This window comes from Hydra vulgaris, chromosome 14 (assembly GCF_038396675.1).
Source record: "Hydra vulgaris chromosome 14, alternate assembly HydraT2T_AEP".
In the NCBI taxonomy this organism is placed as follows: domain Eukaryota; kingdom Metazoa; phylum Cnidaria; class Hydrozoa; order Anthoathecata; family Hydridae; genus Hydra; species Hydra vulgaris.
This window is the reverse complement of record NC_088933.1, coordinates 36457201-36475000: the sequence shown is the minus strand read 5'-3', so window position 1 is coordinate 36475000 and position 17800 is coordinate 36457201. Positions and strand designations below refer to the sequence as shown.

At 27.3% G+C, this 17800-nt stretch overlaps 1 protein-coding gene across 1 annotated transcript in view; it reads right to left on the bottom strand.

The window, feature by feature from the left end:
- LOC101236337 (sphingomyelinase phosphodiesterase D) overlaps positions 1 to 17800 on the bottom strand; it is a 42843-nt gene that overhangs the window by 2167 nt on the left and 22876 nt on the right. Inside the window, exons 2-6 of the mRNA XM_065818180.1 lie at positions 15358 to 15796; positions 12073 to 12201; positions 6968 to 7150; positions 6517 to 6691; positions 715 to 812 (exon numbers count right to left, since the gene is read on the bottom strand). Of these exons, the coding sequence (XP_065674252.1) occupies positions 715 to 812; positions 6517 to 6691; positions 6968 to 7150; positions 12073 to 12201; positions 15358 to 15796 (1024 nt within the window). The remainder of the gene's footprint in view (positions 1 to 714; positions 813 to 6516; positions 6692 to 6967; positions 7151 to 12072; positions 12202 to 15357; positions 15797 to 17800) is intronic.

The following is a 17800-nucleotide window of genomic DNA, read 5'->3' as shown; positions in this document are numbered from 1 at the left end:
TTATAGATACATAAGATTTACCATAATTTTAGTTTTAAATTTTAGCAATTTTAGTTAAATTTTAGCAAGAACGAGACAAATTATCTGCCATGAAATAACTTTGTGTCGAATCAAACAGCAAACTTATAGAATTCTTTTTTTTTAAAATTAAAATTAATAATCACCTACTCAAGACAATGGGGACAACTACACTCAAAAAAAACTTTTACTAAAAATGTTTTATTTATTATATTTATTTTTAATCTATATTTAGTATTTTTTTACTATGTTTACTATTTATTTTTATTAAAAAAACAATTCACTCAACCCTATGACTACAAAAGAGAACCTTGAGAAACCGCTGTGCAGAGAAACAAGTGGCTGCGATGTGTATTTAAGTACTGGGGATGGGATGGGGTGTGAATTTCATACTTTTCACTTACAAAGCTAACACACTAGTGAACCACATTGAGGCAAGAGTTTTCAATTGTCAATTCTAAAACTACAATACAAGTTGAAAGTAAACTTGAGAAATATAGTTAAATATAAAATTAAGTATTAAAATTAAATATAAAGTTAAGTATAAAATAGATAACAATATCATAACTTTTTTACACAAACAGTTTTTCATTGTCATGTCACTAAAGTACTATAAAATCAGAAAAATAGAAAATCAAGATTCTGTTACATTAATTAAATCAGGTGGAAAAAAGAGACAATAGCTAACTCAATTACCTGCAATAACATTTTTGTAAACTCTTGTTGTTATATTTAAATAAATATCTGTGTAATTGCTCAACCACATGTTACAATGAAGTTCATACGATGAACACCTAAATAAAAAATTTGTCTAAAATTTCAATTATAGTAAATACCTAAATAATAAACTGATTATTTGTATAGACCTTACTAACAGACTGCTTCCTTTTTAGTCTCTGCTTCCTTTAAAGACAGAGGGGAAAGGGGACTAATTGCAACAGTGTTGTTTAAGAGATGACTTTTTTACTCATTCTTGTTATATAAATAAAGTTAAAAAAGCTGTTTCTTTGTTTCCCTAACTATTTGTGGGAAAAAAAAGTAACATTAAGTTGTTACTTAAATAAAAAGTAACTTTTAAACCAGAAATAACTACTATGAATATAATTTATATTTTACAACAACAAAAATATGGCTTCTAATACCTATTACAAATTATAAACAAATTTAGTACAAAAGGAAGCATTTGAATGTACTAAACCTTCCTAATCATAATTGAAGGGTTCAATGGGTAATTTTGATTGTATGAGATTTTAAACCATCTATATATTACATCCATATATATCTAACCAGATTATAAACTAAGTTTGTCTATAAGACACCATAGGCACAAACTCTTGCAGCCTTATAGCAGTAATGATAAAAATTTACATAAAAAAAACAACAACAAAAGAAGAATTAGAAAAAGTTTATTTCAGGATTTAGTTTGGCTAATGTCAAGTGATTAAACTCATTAAAAATGTAGTTATTGGTTTCGAGGTAATAAAAATGGAAAAGCATTAAACACACATTAAAATGCTGAACTCATCATTTTTTCAAGGAAATTAGAAGGAAGGAAAGTTTATGATTAAATATAAATTATTATTAGCCACAAAGAAATTTTAAAGCACTTATAAAATATTTATTTATGGTAGAACTTAATAGAAGCAATAAATAGGAAAAAAATTAACAAAGGCTTGCAATTATATATTAACATTTAAAAAGCAAAATGGAGGAAATATCTTTTGCATGTTATTAAATATTGCCATGTTTTTAGCAGTTAGCCATTTTGTGGCATAAACTCATTAATTGATAATGAAACACTGGACTGAATTATTTCTACTGTTAATAAAACACTACAACAACACAATGTTATAAAATTATTTAGATTATGTTAAAAAATGTCATGATAGTCATAAATCACTATCTATTTCTCACAAAGTCATAACAAGTTTTGGAAACTTTGTTTGTTTCAATACTGTGCAATTAGCAATTGCAATCCTGGGATCTCAGCTGCTTTTATAATCCCAAAATTCCGGGATTGTCAAATATTGATTCCGGGAATCCCTATAAGATCAAACGATGAAAGTAATGAAAAAATATATATAAATAAAAACGCATATAAAAAAAAAAACTTTTATTTTGTATAAAATTGCAGAAAGAAAGTGTATTTTCAGTTGTACAATAAAAAAGTTATCGAAAAGGTATAGAGTAAAAAATTTAGAGGCAAAAAAAAGTGAAAATCTTTGCAATATATCATGTTGGTTAGCATATACAAAATTTAAAAAATTAATGCACTATCTTCTTCAAAAAAGGGATTAATAAATATATAATCTTCTTTAAATTGTAAAATTGAACAAACTATTAAATATAAAAATTAAATTGTAAAATTGAATAAACGTAAAAACTGAACAAATATATTTTGTTTTAAATATATCGAACTTCTTACTTTATTGTTATTACATAAAGTTTTCCATTTTAAGTATTGTACTGTTTACATTTTTACATTTGTTTACATTTTTTAGTTTTTATTAAGGTGTTTTTTTAAAATTAGCAGTTGTGCTATATGTAAATAATCCATGAAATGCAAAATCTATTTTACTAAATAAATTTAAATATAAATGTAATAAATGTAAAATCTATTTTACTAAATGTATAATAATCCATGAAATGTAAAACCCTATTTCAGAACACATTTGATTTGATTTAATAAAGGAATTAATTAGGTTTAATATAACAATGAAAAATATTGTTATAACATGTTTACGGTGCTTGCAAAATCTTCATAATGAATGTTTCAGTAGTTTTTATCATAATGAATGTTTCAGTAGTTCTTAAATCAAAAGAATGCAAAAGACCATCATCTTTCACAAATGCAGCCTAAAAATTATTGTTTAAAATATCAGCAATATCTTAAGGATATAAGGAGATATTAGGAGATATTAGGAGATATGATATTAAGGAGATATAAGGATATAAGGAGATATAAGGAGATATAATATTAAGGAGATATAAGGAGATATAATATTATATTCTCATATAATGAGAATATTAAATTTACACATGTTGTATTGCTTTTTAAAACAATGTTTTCATTTTTTTCCTTCTTCATATTTTCATATTTCAATCATAAATTCACTAAACATGTCACATGATATCAAGATGAACAAACATGTATATGTAAAATTTCAGATGATATAACTATTAAAGAAATATTTACATGTAATGCCTTAGATAACAAAAATAATGTACCTCAAAAAAGACATCTAAGGGTCTACAGATAATAACTATGTCACTTTTCATTATTATAACAGGGTGATTAAGTAGAAGTAAATATTATTCAGTTTGTATTTTTAAAGCATTGTGTTGCTAAAGTCTGTGCTTATTATTGATTTTTTCATAATATTTCTCTCCTGTTGCAAGATAACTAAGTTTATAATGTTATAACTATTAATAATGAATTAATATAATATAATATACTGAGATTATAACACATCACTGAGTATGATATAAAAATTTTTTTTTTTAATCAAAATAGTTAAAAATATAGTTTTTTTATTATGCTACGATTAGCCTCTGATCATGATTAAATTGTTTTAAACTAAAAAACTATTATACATTATACTAGGGTTCGGAAAACGTGTCTGTGCAGACAAAATATGCGCATATCTGCGCAGATGTTGGTGCTGACGTCTGCGCAGACACTTTAACGGAAACAAAAAATTTAAATTATCTGAATCAAATGTCTGAAATTATTTTTGCATAATTATCTACTTTTTACGAGTTTTTCACAACTTATCTGTTTCTTTTTGGTTCGAGCTACATATAATCAACCAATATAAACTTTTGTAAGTGTTTCTTACTACAATTTAAAGTGATTTAGAATCAAGAAATTGTGTACTTTCATCATTCAAAATGTTTAAAATGGAAAACATCAAAATTTCGAATTATTTGACAATTCTTGATCGAGAGAAGCGTTCTGGCACTTGTTTAGCATGTAACAAAACTGTTCAATGGTGGAAGGAACGCCTTGCAGCGCATAAAAGATCAACATGTCCATTTCATTTACAGAAGTAGAACCAAAATGTTCTACTTCTGCAAACGAAATTTTGAATTCTGAAACAAACTTAACACTGATGTCTGACGGCTGGACGAAAATAAGAGGCGATCACATAGTGAATTTTTGTATTAAAGCGCCCGATCAGAAAGCTCTTTACACCAGGTATTGGAATTGCTTTCATATTAACGCCCAAAAATGCTGCAGAAGGTTTATATTTGAATGAAGATAAAACCAATTTTATCACTGCTACAGTTGAATTCGCCAAAAAGATCAAACCTGAAATTGCTGACACTGCTGAGGATGAATTAATTGCTTTTATAGGAGAAATGGCTGCCCTGCCTGAGAGAAGAAAGGAAACAATATTCAAGATGAACGCGCGAAATTATTGGAGCATTATTGGTCGCGATAAATATCCTGCTCTTTACGAAATTGCTAAGCCTATTAGCAAAATGATCTGCTCATCGGCTACAGCAGAAAGAGCTTGGTCGACCTTTCGATTTATTCACTCGCAACTAAGAAATCATCTTACAAATGAGAAAGTTGAAAAGCTGGTATTCTTGTATACCAATGGCGTGCTGATGGACACAAATGACAAGACTGATTAGATTCTTGAAGAAGGTGCAATTCTTAATGAAATTGAATGTCAAGAAATCACCGAATAGGTGCCAGCATTATATTTTTTTATTACTGTAAGAATCTTTGAAAACTCCTATTGTTACTAATCACTGAATTTATAATAAAGGTAAAATATTACTTAAAACATTTTTTAAATTTAAAACTTTTTTTGTTGATTTCAAAAAATCGTTTGCATAGTAAATTCAGTCTGCGCATATCTGCACAGACAATCCGAACCCTACATTATACTAGTATAAATTTACGATATTTTTTATTTTTATATTTATGTTATAATTGTATATACATTTAATTTTTATTTTAAATCTTTGTGATTATATATATATACATAGTTGTAACAACATGATATAGGATAGATTAGGGTAATATTAGGACCTTGGTAATATGAATAATATACTAAAAGATTTCTATGATATAAACAGTGAAGTTAAATTTGCTTTGCATTTTTCGAATCAACTATATGTGGTGATAACAGGAATCAGTATAATTAGCGTAAAATTATATGCAGTAATTAGCCGCTAACATCTAATTAAAATGCTATTAAATTTTTTGTGTTGTTAAAATATTATCATTATGCATGAATAAATCGAAATTTTGATGGTAAAATAATGAAATTTTATTTTTCATAAAGAATGATATGTTAGCTACAAATATGTCTCATTTTTGTTCAAAAAACTCATAAATACATTTAGCTTTGACTTTATTTAGATACCATTTTTGTGTAATATGAGCATGCTAAAATTACCTAGTGCTTATCATTGGAATTACTTAGTTTAAAGTCCTAAAGTTGCAGGACTTCAATTGCTTTTTGAATAAAAACAAAACATAGTATAAATGTTTAATATTTTAACAATAATATCTTTCTGTAATTTAAATTTAAAAAATTTATAGTTTTATCATTTAAAGGTTTGAGTTATTAAAATTGAAAAAAAAGCAAACTAATTTCTTTTTTTTAATTGCGTAAAACAAAGTAGTATTGTTTCAATAAAAAGTGGCTTAAAATTTGATCTTTTAATGAAAAATTTTGTTAATAACGAATCATTATATTCTACAAAAAAGTTATAATTGTCAGGTTGGTATATTTTTTACTAAATTTATGTTATTTTTGTGAACAAATTTAAAGTGGTCATATACCAAGTCTGGTCTGGGTAATATGAGCACTTTTGTTACTATTTTAAAACCTCTGTGCTTTTAAGAAAAAAACTTTGGGTACCCAAATATCTTTATTTATTTTTTTTTAAATATACATCTTTGCTTCCAAAAAGGCTGCAAGCAGCCACTAATTAAAGTTGGAACTTACTGAAAGAGAAAAGATGAAGATTGTAGAGCAAGATAACGATTGACGGGCGACTTAAAAGATTGCAAATTATATGAATCAGGAAAGCAAGATGAAGGAAGCGAATTCCAAAGAGCCGATGTTCGAGGAAAAAAACTAGACGAATAAGCGTTTTTGGAGCACTTAGGAACAGTCACAGAAAAAGGATGACACTTAATTGAATGACGAGTAACACGAGAATGAATTATAGTCTAAATAAAAAATCTAAGTGGATCATGAGTAGTGATCCCTAAAACTTGTTTATTCACAGAAATTTTGAATCCAGCACAATTATTTTTGAAAATATATCAATTTTCACTAAAGGCACTCATAATACCCTAATCTATCTTATACATGGTTAAATAACAAATAACAAGTTTTTTTGACTAAGTAACAACAAAACAAAAAGTATTTTATTGGTAAATTGTTAATAATAACTAATAACATACTAAATAACAGTTTAATTTAAAAAAATTTATTTTACTAATCAACAATAAAAAAGTAAAACAATAACCCAGGTGGAATGTGTCCTGCAATTATAACTTTTTTATTTTTCAATTGAGCCTCCTTCAACTGAGTAATCAACCAACCCATTTGAATGTTTCCTATGTTGACAACATCACGATTATTTTCATATGCTTTTGTTATCCAATAGTTTGTATTTATAACTAGGAGTATTATGGAGGCTTCTAAATTTATTTATAAACTTTTATAATTATGGAAAACTATTTAAAACTATTTAAAATATTGAACTTTAAAGTATTTTAATTTCAATTGGAAAAAACAAACAAAAAAAAAACAACGCTAGAACAGATCTATACAAATTTAAAAAGAATTTGTGTAAACTCCTAATGTAATTTTTATTTCAGAAAATATAAATTTTTAAGTCAAACCTAAAGCTAACTAGCTTGGGTTTAAGCAGAGATTAAAAATTTGAAAATATTCAGACTATTAAAAGTAAATACCTTTTATATAAACTTTATAATATCCACCAACATAAAAAGTTTTTCTGAAATCACTTTTTGCATTATTATCAACAACATCAGCACTTATAAACATGAATGGCTCCATTATCTCAGCATAATTTTTATAAAAACTATCATTAACTTTAACAGGAGGCTGATAGTCATGAACAATATCATTGTTTCCTAGAAAATAAAAAATTGTAATATATATATATATATATATATATATATATATATATATATATATATATATATATATATATATATATATATATATATGAATAATTTTAATATTTATTTATAAAACATAAATTTAAAAATTAAAAATCTAATTTTAATATTTATAATTTTAGAAACTATAAAAATAATTAAGTTTAATAGAATTTAGTTTTTTTCTAAATTATTTTATTCAAGTGTAAATAACCGAAATGTATCACCGTTAATGTAACAGTAATGTATTGGTGCATATCACTTAAATTAACCGAGTAATTTGTTACCAAAAACAACAAATTCAATGAGTATAATTAACTATATACCTATTCTTCAAAATTCTGGTCAGCGGATTTAATCAATATAATAATTAAAATAACTTTTTTGTACAGCTTTTAAAATGTTGTCTTTGTTAGTTTCATGTTTTCTTTATCTTTTTTTTTTTTAGTTTATAAACTGTAAAAAATGGTTTTATGGAATTTGTAACATGAAAATCTTATCAGTAATTGTCAATATGCAAACTTTTTTTTTAAAACATCTTCACTTCCAACAAGGTTGCAAGCAATCACTATTAGAGTTGGAAGTTACTGGGAGAGAAAAGATAAAGTTTTTAAAGCAGGATAACAATTAACAGATGACTTAAAAGATTGCAAATTATATGAACCAAGAAAACAAGATAAAGGGAGCAAATTCCAAAGAAACCTGTTCTTTAGAAAAGTAATGTTCAAAGAAAAAATTAGACAAAAAAGACTTTTTGGAGCACTTAGGGACAGTTACAGTAAAAGGATGAAACTTAATTGAATGACATGTAACATGAGAATGAATTTTAGTTGATAGCACAAGAGATGCTAGCTCTTTAGAGCAGCGCCCCTTATCGTATTTATAAAAAAGAGATAGAGAAGCAACATTACAACAATGTGACAATGGTTAGAGGTTGGCTGCATGAGCAGGTCCAACTATGTTTAAAATGCATTTTTGCACATTGTATAAAAGAGAAAGGGCATCATTCAGAAGCACATTTGTCAGCAGAAAGACGAAAAACTTCCACCCAAGGGCCATCATGATGGAAATCATGGAAAGTGTCCCAGTCAGCTTTAAGGTAGTTATATGAGGTATGATGATAGGGGGATTCTGATCATATAAAATGAGATAATATATTTAGAGAGATCAAACCATGATCAGAAGCACCTAAGTGTGAATGTGGTGAAACTGAGCACTGACTAGGATCAAAAACATGAGTCGAGTAAAGAAGGTAAACGATTTGGATTGTCTGGTTAGAGATTGTTAGAGATTAAGTTGTGGGTCTTAAAACCTGTAGAGTCACTAAAATTAGAACCAAGCCTTTTGTGATGAGCATTAAAGTCACTAACAACAACGATAAGACTCAACAGAAGGAAAGTTGCTTCAAAGACCACGAATATTAGTGAAAGATTTAGAGAACTTGGTGATGACAATTGTTTTTGTGTTAGATAGTTTTTTATACTTTATTCATTTTTTAAATTAGTTAAAGAATTTGATTCAAAGCACAGATAGTACTCAATACACTGTCTAATAGTCCAAGCAATTGCCTCATAACTACCAGCCGGCCTCAGAACCATAAAACTGAGTTTTAGACCTGTACCCTCATAGGAGATAATAGAATGAATTGCCCAGTCATAAAAACAGAGACGCAAGCAAAACCCAAGCAATGAGTCAAGAAGATCCAGCATTCAACATCCTAAACTAAAAAAAATTTATTATAAATACATCTACGCCAGCCTAATTGATGAAGTAGGGGTGTGAAGCTGGTCAACAGAATCTGTTTAATCCCTTAAGTCTTTTCCTCTGAGTCCTTCTACAAGACAGTAGCTAGATGCATTTAATATCTGGCCGAGATGAGTATTTTTATCCAGATACCATCTTTATTCTTTAATCAGCCAAGAGTCTCAAGTCAAGGAGTTTTAAGTCAGAGCTGACATCTTCTAGCCTTTGACTAAAAAAACAGTCGCCATTTAATTGCCTACAAGGCAATTGAATGGCAACAAGGTAGTCATCATTCAATTAAGTTTCATCATTTTATTAAATTATTTGTTTCTTGTTATTGCATTTTTTTTAAATAAACTGGCCTGCTACATCTGAAATATTTAAGAAATAAGTTATTAAAAGATCTTTTTTATTTACAGGACCCTAAATGTGTAAAAAAGGATTAGTTACACAAGTTTATATGTGGCTTGTTTGTATTATTTTAGACATCTACTATTAACGGACTTCAATCTGTTAAAATTTTAACCCATTAATTTAATGGAAAATCTGTTGCTGCAAGAACAACAGGTTGATCTTTTATCTAACCTGTTATGAACAACAGATGTTTTTATAGTCAAGTGTGCCCCCTGACACTCATACAACAATTTACACATTCATATGTTAGGGTACATTTATATAACAAATAACATAGAGTCTCATCAGTTTAACAGCAACTTACATGTTTCAAGACAGTTATGTTCGAAGGAACTAATACAGTAGGGCGGCTCTTAAAACAGTTTCCCCTCTTCTTTCTCCCCTCTCCTTTTCAATTTGTAATGTGTAACAAAACAACACTAAGTTTCAAAAATTTCCTAATAAATATTACTTTTAGGTAAAGCTCATTTTAAATTTTAAAAGTAGCAAAACTATATATAAAAATTACTATAATAATATAAAAAATTTAGAGAGATATTTCCGAAAATGTAGTTCTAGGAGCCACACTGCGCTGCAGTCTCTCAACAACTAATACATTCAAAGGTTCTAAAGGGTGCTGTATAATTTTTCAACTTATTGCCAACACTTCTATTAGAAGTATAATGATGTTTGGATGAGAACTCTTATTTCCATTTTATCCAAAATACCCAAATTTCCACTTTATCCAGAATAACAAAATTTACCCAAATTAATTTATAAAACCCTAAAACATAAACAAACAAAGTTGCTGTTGATTTTAAAACCGCTTTTCTACTTTTGCTTAGATCAATTTTTATAATTTGTAAGGTATCATTGGTTATTGAAAATTGAACCCCCATTTGAGAAACTTTAATTGAACATACTTTAGATTCTTTCCCCTATTCCAAATTCTTGTTGCAGCCTATGGATCAAGGAGTCATTTGATTATTGTAATGCAAATACCACACCATATAACTAACAGAACTGTAAATGCTTTTGACAACTACAAAACAAAAAAATCAATTAGTGTTAGTTTCTTTATGTAAAGCTATGAGAATGTATGTTTATTATTGAAATGATGTTTTAGAAATAATTACTATTAACTGCTTCTGCAAAGCAGTTGACTTGAGAAAGGAGACAAAAATGATGATTATCTTCCTGCATTGAAAATTTCAATTGATCAGTTGTGGCAATCCAATGTGAATTTTTTCATATATTCTATATTATATTTAAAGATTATATAGCTTTATAGATATTTATATAACAACTGCATTTAAAAACATTTGATAAGTCTCAAAACCAAAGTCAGACATTTTGAAAAAGTCTGATATACCAAGAGCTCTGCTTAATTGGAACATTCATTAAATATATTTATTCCCCTTATATAGAATATATCTATTTCTTTTGAAGGTTCAAGTTAACAAGATACTACTGTAATAACAAAAAAACTTTTTCAGTTTATTTGTTAAACTAACTTATTTCTATGCAGAAATAAATTAACTAGAAATATATTAAATTTTTTCTCTGCAGAAATAAGAATAACCAGTTCAAATAATCAAAAGTCTCTATTCATCTAAACAAGTTTTTTAACTTGACATATCTAAGAAATTAAAAAGATTAGTCTGGGATTTTCTAACAATGTTTTTTTGCTATTTCAAATACCTAGTAAAAAACATAAGCATTTTTTTTGCAATTTTATATTTTCTTTAATATATTATATATTATAATATATAAAATATTATTATATATTTCATTGAATTCTTTATTTATTTTGATAAAATGTCATAAAGCACAGAATTAACTTTTCAGGTCTATATCAATTTGTTTATTTCTTATACTGGAGGCAAAACACTCTGTGCACATACTAGTTGCACAATACAAAATTTATTTGTTGCATAGTCTACTGCCATGCAACATACAAACACAGCATTTCATTTGTAATTGAAACATGCAAAACTAAGCAATTTTCTGAAGCAAGCAATAAAAGTAAAAAAAAGAAAAAAACAACTAATTTTATATAGCGATGTACCAATGAAAAAAGCTGATTGTGGCTAATAATAAGGCTTAATGTATATGGATAATGGTAATATATATGTATAACGGTAATATATTAATATTAGGTATGTAATTTGTATATATAACTTACTGTGCATCCTTACTGATATTATAATAATATTAAGGATGTACTTTACATCCTTAATATTATTATAATATCTTTTTAACATTAAATACATTAAAAACTTTAGATACATTAAAACCTTTTATTAGCTTTAATCATCCTTTTCCATTATATCACTAATTTTATGGTTTTATAAGTTTAAAATATTTAAATTTGTTCACTAAGTTTGTTCATTTCTTTAGCAGTTAAAATTTATGCATCTTTTTAATTTATGCATCTTTTTATACTTTTTCTGAAAAAGTGTGATTTACTTTAAGATTTTTACAGAGTTTCATAAATTATTGTGAGCAGAATATATTAGTACTGCCCTAACCTACAGCCACAGTAATAAATAGTCACTTCAATCCAGTGTCAAACGCTGCTACCATAACAGTATTATTTTAGAGTGTAGATGTGTGCTTAGTATATCCTTTACAATAGATTTGCCCACCACATAATGACCACAACACTATCAAAAATCAATAACAAACTATGTGATCGCAAAAGTACTACAAAATTAAAACACTGTATATAATAAAAAATAATAAAAAATCAAGCTTACCCATAGCTAAAAAAATGGGTGTTTGAAGAAGAGCACTAGATAGTTCATTGAGGGTTTTCTTTGCAGACAAAAAAATACTTTGTTTAACATCAACTTGAAATAAATCATAATCATGAGCTGCTTGGTCACCTAAAAAAGTTATTACTTACAAAGATAAAGAAAGATCCCTTACAAATGGCAACACTGCTATTATTCAAACCTCAATTATGTCTTCGTTTTACCTTTTTCTCAAAATTCAGCATAGTTTAAAAAAACAAAAACATTTTCAAATTTATTTTATATGGGGATTTTTAATATTTTTACAGATGATACTGGATGACCAAATATTTACTATAGTTCTTGGATCATCAACATACAGAATTAAAGACCTTTAAATTGCTCAAATTGCATATACTTTTGTTTTATAAACATTTTTGTTTTTTTATTACTTAAAGTTAAACATACAAAAACTTTTTTTTTAAATAATTTTATCATTGATTTAAATTGCATATTGCAAATACAGGCAACAAGATTTGTTACAAGATTTCAGACGTAACAAAAATGCTAACAAATGTAACTTTAACTCAGATATTTATTCTGCTAAAAGTGTCACATTGTATTTAAAATTAATTTTAAACTGTATTAAAAATCATTTAAACAAAGATTCGCTTTCTAACTAGACTAACAAGGCTAGAAAAAGATAATTTAAAGTGTAAACAAAGACTTCTTGCCATGAATACTATTTAATATCTGATATACCTATAGTAATATTTTTATATAAATTTTTTTTTGTCTTTTATGTAGTTGGAGGTGTCTTAGCTACTATGTTAGCTCACCTGTAGTTTACTTTATATGTATGTTTGTATTCTGGCTAAACCTCTGGTGCAGTGTTCACTCACGCGAAAGTTGTTTTGAAACAGGTGACTTTAATGCTCATCGCACTGAATAGCATTGCTCTAACGCCACTGATCCTGCAGGCACCAAAGCCTATAACTTCTGCAAAGATTGCATTCTGCATTTTCCTGAAACCTAATTATTTACCTTCACTTCCTGACTCATGCCTTGTCTGACCATTTTTTTTTCATATATTTTAAAAGAACTCACTTGAGAACAAATGGCTATTTATCATTACAAGAAATGTAAAAAAAAGCTGTCTGATGCTAAGCTTCATTATTCCCAGTTTACAAAATGTCATATTTTATTTCAGAAGTTGGGCTTTTGAAAAATCTTTAACAGCGTCATTAATAAAGGTAGGTCTGATATTCCATCTCTAATTCATGGGACTGATCTTATTACCTCTCCAAAGGATAAGGCAGAACTATTTGCAAAGAACTCTTCCTCTAATTCGATTCTTGATTCTAATGGGCATATTTTTCTTATCATTCCAATTAAACAGGTTAACACATTGTTAGACATTCAAAAAACTCTAGATTCCATTGCTAAAATCATATCTCAATTAAACTTTTGTATGGCTTGTGGTCCAGACAACATTACTGTCACAGTCTTACAAAAGCGTTCTCCAGAACTTTCTTCAATTCTCTCTAAACTATTTAATAAGGGCTTAACTGAACTTTGTTTTATGCCTGCCAAAAAATGACATCTGTGGTTCCAATTTTTAAAAACTTTGGAGAACATTCTGACCCCTCAAATTATCGTTTGATCACTCTTCTTCTGTTATTAGTGAGGTCTCTGAGCAACAAACTCCTTTTTCACATCCTGTCAGACAATCAATATGGTCTTCGATCTTCTGGCTCTACAAGTAACATGAGAATGAGTTTTAGTAGATGGCAAATGAGACGCTAGCTCTTTAGAACAGCATCCATTATAGTATTTATAGAAAAGAGAAAGAGAAGCAACATTACAACAATGTGATAATGGTTGGAGGTTGGCTGCAAGAGCAAGTCCAACAATGTTTACAATGCGTTTTTGCACCTTGTATAAAAGAAAAAGAGCATCATTTGAAGACAAATTAGAGATAAGAATCTGGGGTAAGAAAGTGGCAAGCACAACAAAGAGATGCTAAATTTGCATAACCTTAGCAGATGCTAAATTTGCAATAGATTTGTAATTTGGTTTCCAAGAAAGAATACAAAGGGTAGATGACTCATTGAGTACATCTAGATTGAGAAGATCTAGATTGTTGTGATAACAATTAGCTGAAAAAAATCAGTTTTATTTGAGTTAAAGTTTGCCAGCCACTGAGAGCTTCATGCCGTAGCAGAAGTGAGATTTTTGTCAAGCTCAAATGGCCCCTCTAAACAATCAAAGAGTGTTGGCTCCTTATCAAGACAAGAATAAATGGTAGTATTATCAGCAAACAATGCTACCTTAGATGTAAGAATTTCTGGGAGATCATTAGTGTAGATTAAAAAGAGTATAGGACCAAAGATAGAACCTTGAGGAACCCCTGAAGTTACAGGAAATAAAAAAGAGTGCTGTCCATTGAGGAAAACTTTTATACTATGATTGGTAAGGAAGGATTCAATAGTCCTAAAGATAATACCTGATCCACTGTAAGAAGAGAGCTTATGGAGAAGACCAGCATGCCAAACTTTATCAAAGACTTTAGAAATGTTGAGAGCAATAGCTTTAATCTCTCCACATCTATCTAATGTATGATAACACCTTTCAGTTATTACTGTTAACAAATTAGCAGTAACCAGTAAGATATTCATAAACATAACTTATGTGCATAAATAAAACTTATGTCATAAGAACTTTACACAATATTGAATTATTAAAAAACATAAAATTTTAAATCTATTTGTGAAAAGAATTCTTTTAAACAAAAACAGTTTTCTCTTCTAAATAAAAAAATAAAAAAAATTTTTTAGTTGCTTTTACGCATTTTAATTTATGTTAATATATGTTATACATAATGTAAACCATTACGTAACAGATAGAAAGAAAAAAAATTTCTTCTTTAATAAATATTGGGGAACTATTTTGCATTCCTTCAAAACTAAATTTATGTTTTCAAATTTCATATTTAATTTAAGATCCTTTGATTAAAAAAAAAAAAAGTTTGTTTCTTTAACAAAAAAAAATTCACAATTGCTGTCAAATAATTTTTTTATGACTTGATATTTTCTGAATAAACTTCACGTAAACAATATCAAAACATAATTTAAATATTCCAAAAAATTTAAGCTTTTGCTTAACAAAAAATTGCTGAATGTGTACGCAAATTGCCATTTCCTACATAAAATGTGGACAGCATAACCCTTCTTAACAAGGCCTGCAAATATACAGTACAATTTACTGCAAATTGAACATAAATTAATATAAATTTGTAAAATATCTCACCAGTTACGAGAATGAACTCAGCAGCATTTTTTATATTTGCATTAATCTTTTGGATTTCATTAGCAGTAGATTTCAATAATTCTAAAGATGTATCACATCCAGGTCTTCCATATAAAGATTCATATGGGGAAGATATCGGGTAAATAGTATCATTTTTTGTTTGTATACTTCTACAAGAAGTGAGTGTCGATATTGACTTATTATAGTATATATCGAAATGGATATCACTTAGCCAAAAAAACACTATTGAATTAGAATTGCTTCTTTTAGAACTGGATATTATAACTTGACAAGACTTCGAATGTATTAGCTTTAAAAGCAGTCCAACAGACAACACAATACACAAAACAACTAGAGCTGCTATGACAATATATAATGAACAATTATTATTTCTGTAACTACGTAATTTTCGTTTTTCACCAACAAGAACCATTTCATTCTAAAATAATAAAATTTTCATACTTTATTACAAACATTTTATAGATTTCTGAATGCTAAAACTTTTTTTTTAATTTTCATTATTGCAATTATTTCTTTCTTATTATTACTTCATTTTATCTCACTGTGATAGAAAAAATCTTGATACCAGCATAATATAATACACACAATCAAAAATATTTAAATTAAGTACTAAAAATACTAAGATAAAATATATTATATATTTATATAGTTATGTATATTATAAAATGTATTTTAAATATTTACAAAAAAGATTCTGAAAACAATTTTAACAAAATGTTTCAGAGCAAAAATATGAAAAGTATTAATTTTTATTACAAACGAATATTATTTTTAAAATCTCTGTTAAAGTACGCTTCTTTTGAGACTCAGGTTAACATACTTTTGAACAATTTTTTTTTGTAACAATATTAGGGATTTTACCCCAAACGCTTAAGATTTGAACCCAAATAACTTCACAACTTGATGTGATGGTAAAAATTAGATGCATATTTGAAATCAAAATGAGTGCTGTCCATTGAGGAAAACTTTTATACTATGATTGGTAAGGAAGGATTCAATAGTCCTAAAGATAATACCTGATCCACTGTAAGAAGAGAGCTTATGGAGAAGACCAGCAATCAAAATCAAAATGAGAAAAGCTATAGGAAAAACATTTTGCTTACATGAAAAAAAGTTTTTTTGTTGGCCTGTGTAATGAATGAATATTTATTAAAAAAATAATTAATGAATCAATAACATTTTTATTAGAACAAAAAATAAATTATTTTATATCTAGTCGTTACAGAGAAAAAGCATACCAAAGAAAATTTAGGAAATTTACATAACATTAAAAAATAATAATAATAAAACTATGACGCTATAGTAAAATAGCATGCCTTTAAGCCTTAATGTTTTTAATTATTTATTCAACTTCATCGCTAATTTGAAACAAAAATATTAAAATGATGATTAATTGAACTTGTTAAATTAAATTTTAAATACAGAACGCCTTCTAACAATTTTAGTTTAACAAGAGTTTCAAGCTCTTAACTATATTACTACAAAAGTTATACTACAAAAGTACTTTCGTAGAAATTTATACTATTCATCTAATTTTAAAGCATCAAGTATTTTTTTTATTTGAAAAAACTATTATAGAAATACAAATTGATACACAAAAGGGTAAAGGTCAATTTAGCATTTACTATTTTACTTCAATATAATAAATTAAAAAAATTTAAATGCTATATATAATAACAAATATTAAAGATAAGATACTAGTTTTAACTTTATTACTTCAAATTTAACTTTATATTTAAATTTTTGGAATAAGTATATTTTATAAAAATTAAAGGTGACCTAATTAGTGCCTAACGGCTACGCAATTGCAAAGTAAAAATCATTTATGGGATTACTTCAAAGTGAGTGATGTTGGCAAAGCAATGTGAATACTATGCAAGAAGACTTTGTCCAGAGGTAATAAAGGTGCAAAAAAAATGTCCACAACAAACTTATAAAACCAACTCAAAAAAGTGCATCACAATGCACACAGCATGATGATTGCTTCGACTAAGATTTTTAACAATGAAGCTACACTAGATCCAAGTCATATGTCTGTATGACAGTTTTGCACTAGTCAAACAATTTGCTCAGAAAAGAGAAGCTCTGTTGAATTAGTGCAAAGTTGTAGTGGCAGAGCCACAGAGGAAACTCAAGGGAGCTCACATGTGTCTATTAACTCTATTAACTTATTAGTAATCATATATAAATATTTAATAAACTAGTACTAATTACTTAGTAGTTAATAGTTTCCAGGGGTAAATAAAAGTGGGAGAATAATGAGTAGAGGGGGAGTAAAAGAGTAGTACTTTTTTTAAAAACATTTAAGTAGCATTTTCATTTTATTTCATGATTTTTTTTTTCATGGTTCATGAGATATGATCATTTGAGACGTGATCATTTGAGATTTCTGATTTTTTTAAAAATAAAAGTGTGTTGTCAT